A 9,736-nucleotide genomic window follows, 5' to 3' on the forward strand; every position below is an offset into this window, starting at 1 on the left:
ACTTCTGTGAATTATGGGGAAATGGCTCACCAGCCAGACAAGTCTACCCTGGGCTGTGGGGTTACAAAGCAAAGTAAAATTTAATATGTTGCTGTGTGTGTCCTTGGAGCATGATGTTAACTTCTTCCTGTGGGTCAAGGTCAAAGTCTAAAAAATCACTGGTTATGCTCTATCCGGAACAGCTGGGTTGCTTAACTTTTGACAAAGAAAAATCCCTCCCTGAACCTCAGTCTGGGGTACAATTAGGTAACCAATTAAGACCAGGGTAAGAAGCTAAGCAAGGGAACACGGGACAGTCAACCCACTGTCTGGGGCAAGAGCCCCCTCAGCACGTCACGAGGAGAGAAGGACAAGAGATGGTCAGCCCACCTAAGACAAAAGCAGAAACGGTCTAGATGAAGTGCTTTTTATTTTTAGACCAACCAAACATGTTTAATATAAAAACCTTTTAATACACAAACTGCAATCACAACAGCATCCACGTAGCAGCGAGAGGGCCGGGCGTGGCAGGGGCAGCACGGCAGGAGGAGAGGTTTCCAGAGTCCCTACTGTTTCCTATGCTTGTAGTCTGTCTGTGGCCTGAGAGCATGAGGTCTTTGCAGAGGGGCCCGATGCCGACACCGAGATGGACAGAGCACGGTGGACTCCTCCAACATGCCATCCTCCCAATGTGACAGCCTCCAGGGAAAGCCGGATCCAGTTAGATGACAAGAAGGTGGCTGCGACTGAGAGTTGGACCATCATTCCTCAGCATCCTGCTGAGCACAGCTTTGGGAACAGAGGTTTTCCAGAGGCTGTTGGATTGAAAAGACCTAAAAACTGTCCTGGAAGGACAGAAATTATGTCCAAGTCCACCTTCTAACCAAGATTTCTTGCCTGTGACTCCAAAAAGCTGGGTGGATCAGCTCAGATGTTTGGGAAGGGACAGGAATGACAGCCTTTGTCTCAATAGTGCTGGAGCCTTGCCAGACATTGACCAAGAAAGTCTCAAGGCAGGGCAGGGAGGTCTGTGGGAAGAATTTTGGGTCAGTGGTATTCACAGGACCATGGTGGCACAAAGGCCTGCAGGCGGAATTTATAGTGTGTGTGGAAAGGAGAAAAGACACAAGTCACAAAGAATTAAAAACTGAAGTACCCGCTTCTTACAGGTCTGGGCACTAGAGGTCAGATGATCCTTCTGGATCAGGGTTGGGAGAGACCTGAGGCCCGCTCCTTCCTCAGAGCCATGTCTGCCTAGCCTTGGTGTATTTGATGGCCCCAGAGTTCTCCAGATGGCCTCCATGGGACTGTCTGGGAGGCCCGCCTGCCCCCTCCAGATGCTCTAGGAGACTGGCCACAATCCCAGCTGGGCCCAGGTTGGGCCTGGATCCCTGCAGTTAGATGCAGTCCATGGAATTCTCGGGGAGGAGGCCAGGAATGCAGCCAGGGAGACCCAAGCCCTTGATGGGAGCACAGCTGAGGGGGAGGCCACAGCCCAGGGCAGGGTCCTGGTTCTCTATGGCTTCTAGACTGTCCATGTTGTTGTCCCAGTTGATGTGGAAGCGGGTCACGCGGGGGTTCGAGGCCAAGATGTTCCTCTGGAGCTGGGGCAGAAAGAGGAATGTCAACCCTTGTCAGCATGCCCTCTCATTACTCCCACAGAGCCGGGGCCCCCCCAACCCCCTGCCCCAAAGTTAGGAAGAACAGATCTCACTTATTCCATCTCCATCAACAACTACATGTAGAACTCCAGGGAGCGCCTGTGTACCATGACTTAGGGCTGGGACCTATCTAATCTTGATTCTGCGAGGGGTGCTTCTGAGAAACAAAAGACCTTTCTCTCCCCAGTTCTAGTCTGGAGCTGCAAGATCTGAGGATGGCTTGAAAACCTTCAGAAGTGACCTTGGCTCCCAGTTCCAATGAGTCAACTCCCCCAGGTGCAAAGGAGCCAGCCTGTCTGAAGCAGGAAGTGCAGAGACAAGCCCCACCTGAGAGAAGTCTGGCTTCAGGGGTGGGTTCTCCCGCAGCTCAGGATTGGGGTATTCGTTGTTGACATAGTAGCCCACACGGATGAACTCCTGTCCGTGGTACGTGCAGGTGATGAGGACCACGGTCACACCCACGGCATCGGTCTCGGGGATGAGGGATGGGTTGGGGGCGTCAGCCTAGAGGAAACACATCCTGGGCCTTAGTACTGACTGCACAGCCACACCTCAACCAGGAATACAACGATTTTCAAGCAACACATATTTTACTGAGCCAAAGTATGGTCTCTGCCAACGGGAGTTTTTAATCGAGTGGGGAAGACAGAATCAATCCCGCAAATGCCTGTAAAATGCTCAGTGTGACAAGTGCCACAAAGAAGGAAGTGGTGCTGAGGAGTGTAGTGAGCAGGGGGGGAGGGCAGCATAAGATAAGGCTGAACAGGTGGGCAGGTTGGTACCAGGCCACCCAGGGCCTTTTGGGCCAGTTAAAGGCTCAGGAAAGACGAAGAATGTTTAGCAGGAGATAAGGGGTCTGTGAAGAAGACTGGCAGGGGTGCCTGGGTGGCTCAGCTGGTTAAGGGTCTGACTTGAGCTCAGGTCATGATCTCATGGTTCCTGAGTTCAAGCCCTGTGTCGGGCCCCTTCCCTGCTTATGCTCGCTCTTACAGAAATTAAAACTTAAAAAAAATTTTTTTTCAAAATTGAGTCAACTCTCAGGGTGCCTGGTGGCTCAGTCTGTTAGTTGGTTAGGCATCCAACCTCGGCTCAGGTCATGATCTCAGTCCATGGGTTTGAGCCCTGCGTAGGGCTGTGCTGACAGCTCAGAGCCTGGAGCCTGCTTCAGATTCTGTGTCTCTGCCTCTGCCCCTCCCCTGCTTGTGCTGTCTCTCTCTCTCAAAAATAAACATTAAAAAAAAAAAAAAAAAAAAGTGGCAGTGTGGGACACTGTGACAGGACGACGGCCGGCTGCTGTTAGAGCAGGGATACTGGGCAGGAGGTTACAGCAGTCATCCTGGAGCAGGGACAAACTTAAACCAGGAAGTAGAGGACAGACATGGACAGATTTGGGGTGTGTTGTTATGGACAGGAGCAGCTGTGTAACGGGTGCAAAATGAAACCAATATAACCAAATGAAACATGGGGTCCCTTGTTCACAGTTTAGTAAGTTTCAGCCAGCGACAGCAGAACATTGTGCCGGGTGCAAGGCCCCTTGTGGCTGCATGTGCCGAATGCTCGGGACGCCAGCCCTGCTTGTGGAGTGGAGTAGGTGGGCTCACTGGGGCCTGGATACAGGTGGATGAGGTAACACCTCCTAACAGCATGAAATGGAGTTGCTTGGACTGGGGTGGGAGGAGCAGAGGGGGAGGTAGGTGAGGATTTGAGCAAAGCCTCTCAAACTTCAAGGAGTGTTAAGAATTGCCCTGTACCTGTGCTCCTGCAGCCCCTGTGGCACTGGATTAGAGTCATGTAGCAGCTATAGTGAATCTTCATTTGTGGATTCGCCTTCTTGCTAATTAGTAGTAGTTATCTGTAACCTCAAAATTGGGGTGTTTTCGTGGTCATTTGAGGACATGCACAGAGTGGGGAAAAATCTTGAGTTGTCTGATGTACGTGTTCCCAGGTGAGGTCATCACCTCACCTCATCTCAGCACATATTGTAAATGAGCATCCTTTTTGTGGTCTTTTTAATGCCACGTTTCTCACATTTTGGTGCTTTTTGTTGGTGATTTTGCAGTTTAAAATGGCCACCAGAGGTGCCTGGGTGGCTCAGTTGGTTGAGCGTCCAACTTCGGCTCAGATCATGATCTCACGGTTCGTGAGTTCAAGCCCCGCGTCAGCTCACTGCTGCCAGTGTGAGGCCTGCTTTGGATCCTCTGTCCCCCTCCTTCTCCGCCTCTCTCCCCCACTCACGTGCGTGCGTGTCTCTCTCTCTCTTTCTCTCAAAAATAAACAAACATTAAAAAAAAAAAAAAAAAGGCCACCGGGGCACCTGGGTGGCAGTTGGTTAAGTGTCCGACTTTGGCTCAGGTCATGATCTTACGGTTAGTGAGTTTGAGCCCCACGTCAGGCTCTGTGCTGACAGTGTGGAGCCGTGGAGTGTGGAGCCTGCTGCTTCAGATTCTGTGTCTTCCTCTCTCTCTGCCCATCCCCCCCTCACTGTCTCTGTCTCAAAAATAAACATAAAAAAAAAAAAAAAAAAAGGCCACCAAGCATAGTGCTTACTACTGTCTAGGGTCCCTAAGGGCAAGAAGGTGATGATGTGCCTTATGGAGAAAATACGTGTGTTAGATAAGCTTTTTTCAGGCATGAGTTACAGTGCTGTTGGCCAGAAGGTCAATGGGAATGAACCAACAATAATACTAAATAAAGGGTCTTTAAACAAACACACATAAAACAAGCTTACGTATTTACTGGTTGACAAAAATAGGACTTGTAGGAACCTAATCCGTATTTCTTCCAGGGACAATGGTTCGGTATTCATTAATTCAGCATTTACAGCGACCTTCTGGAACATAACTCCCGTGAATAAGGAGAATCGACTGTGATCAGTGGCTCATGGTGACAACGATGACACAGAGGTGGAGGAAAGGGAAACGTGTGAAGTACTTCTGAGAGGTCAGACAGTTCTTGAAAGCAAGAGCCAGAATTCTGAACCTGAACCACTGAACCACACCATGTGCTTTTGGACAGAAGAGGATAATTTTAGGTGCCAAAGCCTCAGGCCTTGTCTCTCTTACCTGAAAGATGAACATGTGTCTCCCTGCTGGAACAGGCCCAACCAGCACGGAGTCTAGGATTTGATCAAACTCCTCACTCTCCGCTGAGCCAACGTAAATGATCTTCCACTCTAGGTCTGTAAGGATATGAGGTGTTAGGGATTTGAAATAGGTGGGGAGCACGAAGGCAGGGGAAGGGTCTTCTCGAGTTTTGGACAGATCCTTAATATACTGGAAGAGTTTTATTCTCAAGACCACCTGGCATCTCCTGGGCACGAAGTGCTGGGCACCACTGTCCTGTACACTGGAAGGGGCACGAGCCTCTAATTCTAGGGGGGTAATTTCTCCTGTGAGCCTAGCTTTGCCAAGCGACCTCCACCCTGCACCTCTGGGGGAACTCGGGGATCTGAGAGCCTGAGGGTGAACCGTATGGCAGAGGTTGAATTAGGTGCCACGTGACAGAGGCGTGCTGAGGAGGGAACAGCAGGGAATTGGGCCATTTCAGGGCTCTGCCCACTGGGTGCTGGGATAGGAAGCAGCATCCTCTTTCACACACAGGGACCGGTGCCACCGAACTGAATAGATCCCTCGACAACTGGGGCATGGCAGCAGATTCCAATCCAGCAGGAGAGCCAGACAGCAGGAGGGGGAAGACGAGGCCACTGGGGGAGCCAGCCAGGCCCCAGGTCTTCCAGATCAGGCACCAACTCATGCCGGCTCTTAGACCCTTGGGTGACAGTGACTCAGTCAACAAATGTGGCACCAAAAGATGATCCTCCGAACCCCAACTCTTTCATCCCATCCAGTGGGGGGATCTCATCCCTGAGTATGTTCTAGCAAGGTGAAAGGAAAAGTGCTTAAGGAGAGACCCGGCCCATCAAGCGCCGGAAATCCCTGGTCACCGCTGCCTCTTGCAGGAGGTCCAAGTGTATCAGGGGCAAGGTCACGCTAGTACACGGAGGCTTGGCAGGAGACCTGAAACTTATTTTGGGTTCTTTGAAATTACACAACCCACAGCTCCAGCAGCCAGGGGCGGGGTGGGGGGAAGTTTCACAGGAAGTAAACTGTTGTTGAAGTTGCCCTGTTTCTTGGTCCAGTGTCCCACAAGAGCATCCAACTTTGGAAACACAGCTATGCGGGGCCACAACTACGGAGGTTTGACACCTGAGCCCCGAGCTCTTCCTTGATACACTGACTTTCTGTCGCTTTGCAGTTTTACCCAGGCCCTCTACTCAGGAAAAAGGAGCCTGAAGGAGAGCAGGCCCCGCGTAGGCCACAGGCACTTGATGTCCAACACCATTGGCAAAACCTAAACAGCGACCGGAGTGGGTGCTGACCAGAAGAGAAAGCATGCTGTGCTGGCAGCCAGGCAAACGGGCCGCAACGGCTCCCTCAATGCGGGCCGTTAAGAAATCAGAGAATTAACAGAAGGCCATAGTGAAATATTGACTCGAGGGTTAGAGGAGCTGCTGAAATCATCCATGGAAGATAGCAGATGATTGAGATAAAGGCCTACAAATTGGATCACCTTAAACTTGCCAGTGTTTTAAACAGAAGCATTCCTAAGTGGCTTCATTTTGGAATGTAACCATTCTTTAGAATTAGATGTGGGACATCAATCACCAATACAGCACAAACTCATTCCTCTGGAATACAGGACTCAATTGTACCTATGAAACATGGTGCACCTAACTTTTTAGGCAACTTCAAGGGTACCTTGACAATATTCAATTTTGTCTTCACGCTCTAACTTTACAACCGAACACCTGACAACATGCTCCTCCACTATATATGAAAACAAAACCAAAACCAACAACCTGATTAAAGCCATGCAAAAAACTATCGTTAGTTGAACTAGCTGGAGAATGTTTCCTGCCTTAAAACACAACACAACACAGAAACCGCCCATGTAGGAGGCTTTTTTCTGTTTATCACTTTGCCGTTTTTCATAATCATATAGACGAACCCTGGTCTGACCACGGTGACAGCTGTGGGTCAGAACATCTGCTTCCATGACTTATTCAAACAGCAGCTGTTGAATTTCTCCATGAAACAGAGGAAAAACACACGTAATGTATTAAACGTGGACCTATGCCTTGGAAGCATCTATTTCCAGTTGCTGAGGAGAGAAAAGAACCAAAGGGGCCCAGAGCCCTTGGGAAACACGGTCAGCCAATGACTGGGGGTTGGGTCTTTTGTCAGGTCTTCAGTTGCCAGTGTCAAGGTGACAGGACTGAGATTTCTCCTGAATCTGAGAGACTCCTAAAGCCAGGCCCCCTCCATCTGTTTGGGAGTCAGGAAACGGATTCTCTCTGCTCCATGGGAAGAAGTCCGGGAAGAGGCAGAGAGCAAGTTGGCAGGTCAGAGTCATGGATAGCCCTAGGGATAGAACCAGAGTCTGGATTTTCAGGCCAGAGTTTGCTTTCCAACTTGAATTTCTCTGAGCAAAAGCTTTATTGTCTGGGTGTAATTAGTAATAGCACTCTCCTCACTCTCTTTTGAGAGTGTCCTGGTATGGAAACAAATTCTACGCTCATTCTATTTACGTTCCATTTCTAAAATGAGGGATGCATTCTTTCTTTCCCGGGTTATAGTAAAAGCGGAGAACTCTGGACTCAGGACTCAGAGACAAACTTTAGTGTCAATACTTCTACGGACCGGCTGTGTGACCTTGGAGAAGTCCTCTCATTTCTATTAAAAAACGACCAGCGGTGGACTTTTGCCTTTCCTGCTCTGAGTCTATAAACAGATTAGTAAAGTAACAGGGCAGGGGTTTTCCTAGGAATAAAACTACTAGATCATGACAATGCAACCATTTTTAAATGCAAGGAGAGCAAACAGGCTGTTTGAAACCCGACCTCCTGCCTTCTGGGAACTGTGAATCCCTTAACCTATTAGCTCCTTACATCTCCTCCTGGCTTTAAAATTAAATCTTATTCCACAGTGTCATTCTACACTTTAATTATTTATTTACACCCTGCCTTGTTCCAGAAAGGATTTAACTGGGCTTATTCTATAGTTAGTCACAAGTAGATTCCTTAATTTAAAAAGGAGAAGAACCTAGGAGAGATTGATCCATTGGTCCGGCCCAAAAGCACACATATCTCAAACCGTATCAGCCCCAAGCTAATCCAAGTGGCTGGCTTTTCCCACAAACCACCCACCTACCGCTGAGAGGTGCTAGTTAGCACACCATGGCCTCACAGATCTCCACCTCCTCAGCGGCTGTTTCTTCTCCTTTAACCACCAAGTGGAGAGGATTGGTCTAATGGAGTACTTCCTTCCTGAAAGTGGTGCCAAGAGTCCCTGGGCAACCTTACATTTTAGATTTTTATAGACCTTTACTTGAAAGGTCTTTCATTCTTTGTGGCTTCCGTCTTCTCATCTGTGAGATGAGAGCCATGTCCACCTTTATAACACACAGATGAAGAAGTACGTCAGTGAAAGCACCCTGGAAAAGATGCACAAAAAGTTCTGACCTCTCAGCCGGTTGTTTGAAGCCAGATACCGTCATGGCTCAGCCTGGCCCACCCAACCCCCCCGAGACTAGGTCAGACCATCAAAAGTGTTGGAAGAAGCACCTCGGTAGATCAGCTGGAACCTGGTGGGCAGACAGTGGGAGCCGGCTAAGGCTTGCCTGGCTATGCCACCCCTCCAATAGGAGTGTTTATCAAAGCAGGCAGAGAGGAGGGAGGGACCGAAGCTGGGGAGACCAAGTTATCTTGAAAGACTGGAGCTGGAAACCTGCCCTGCCTCCCCAGGTGGGTATCAAGAGTGGAAAACTGGGGCCTAGCTAAGGAGGTGGGAAGTCAGGTTCTAGGATGTGTGCTTTGGGGTAGAAAACAATCAGAAGGGGGTGGGGGTGGGGGTGGGGTTGTTTTAAATATCAGCAGGCTAGGGAGGGGACTGGGAGACAAATGGGGAGATAGGGGCTAATTAGGTCTTGCCATGGGGGAAAGGGATTTCACAGGGAGAAAGGGTGATAGAGGGGCTCCGTTGCGGAAAAGGGGAGGGAGTTTGGGGAAGATAGGGTGACTGAAGGTCTCTGCAGGTTAAAGAACGGAGACTGAGGTCTCTACAGAGAAAATAGGTGCCCAGCAGGCGCTCCACAGAAAAAAAGAGGGGGGTGATGAGGTCTCCCCAGGGATAACTGGAGTGACCCCGGGCAGGGGGTTGGGTTGGCCATGGGGTGTCAGGGGTAGTCTCTACAAGGAGGCTGGGGCTGAAGCGGAGGGAAAGAGGGAGATCAGGGTTGGAAGGGAGATCAGTTGTTTCACGGGGGAGGTCGGGGTCCGCCGGGGGGAGGGGGAATCTCCACACAGGCCCAGCCTCACCGTCCGCCAGGGCCTCACTGCACTCGAAGCTGATCTCGAACCGGAAGGGGCTGTGGAAAGGGCTCGGATTCTCCAGCACCGCCACGTTCAGCACAGAAACCTTGGCCATCGCCTTGCCGGGCTGCGGCAGAGGCCACAGCTGGGGCCGGGCCCGCGCCGAAGTCCTCTGTGGTCAGCCGGGTAGCGTTACCTAGAACCGCTCCCGCCTCTTCTGTCCGCGGACTGAAGTGCGTATTTGGTCCGCGCGCCTCCTTCAAATAGCCGGCCCCACCCTCCGGCCAATCACCGTCAACGCTTTCCGGCAGCGCGAGCACACCCTCAGCCAACCCTGGAGCGCGGGGTCGGCGCGCGCCGAGCCTCAGCGGACCAATCCGTGGAGCTCCCTCTCCGGGATGCGCGAGGGAGGCGGAACCATTTCTTGGCTTCTTCGGGTGTCCACCGGGAACCAATCCCCAGCGTCTCCGACTTGGGTGTCTGGGGGGGGGGGCGGAATCAGAGAGCGGGGCTCCTATCGGCCAATCCCGAAGGTTCCCGCACCGGCGTGGCCCGCGCTTCGCCCAGTCCTTCCGGGAGACTCATCCCGGCGGAGGGCAGCGCCGCCAACTGCCTAGCGGTGGCGCGCGGCGCTCGCCTAAGAGGGCGGGAAGGGCGGTGCCGGCGCCCGCGGTGATTGGCAGGGAGGAGAGTGGCAGGGACGCAGCAGATTCTTTGAGAGGTGATT

At 51.3% G+C, this 9,736-nt stretch overlaps 1 protein-coding gene across 1 annotated transcript; it reads right to left on the reverse strand.

Annotated features, from left to right (window-relative positions):
* Positions 1–390: 390 nt before the first annotated feature.
* On the reverse strand, positions 391–9,655 carry ASF1B (anti-silencing function 1B histone chaperone). Its single transcript, XM_040450135.1, has 4 exons — positions 9,016–9,655; positions 4,703–4,818; positions 1,968–2,144; positions 391–1,583 (listed from the first exon to the last, which is right to left on the reverse strand). The coding sequence occupies exons 1-4, from the start codon at positions 9,122–9,124 to the stop codon at positions 1,377–1,379; spliced, it is 609 nt and encodes a 202-aa protein (XP_040306069.1). The 5' UTR covers positions 9,125–9,655; the 3' UTR covers positions 391–1,376.
* Positions 9,656–9,736: the final 81 nt, after the last annotated feature.

Source organism: Herpailurus yagouaroundi, unplaced genomic scaffold, assembly GCF_014898765.1.
Source record: "Herpailurus yagouaroundi ecotype Mexico unplaced genomic scaffold, PumYag 200, whole genome shotgun sequence".
Lineage (NCBI taxonomy): Eukaryota > Metazoa > Chordata > Mammalia > Carnivora > Felidae > Herpailurus > Herpailurus yagouaroundi.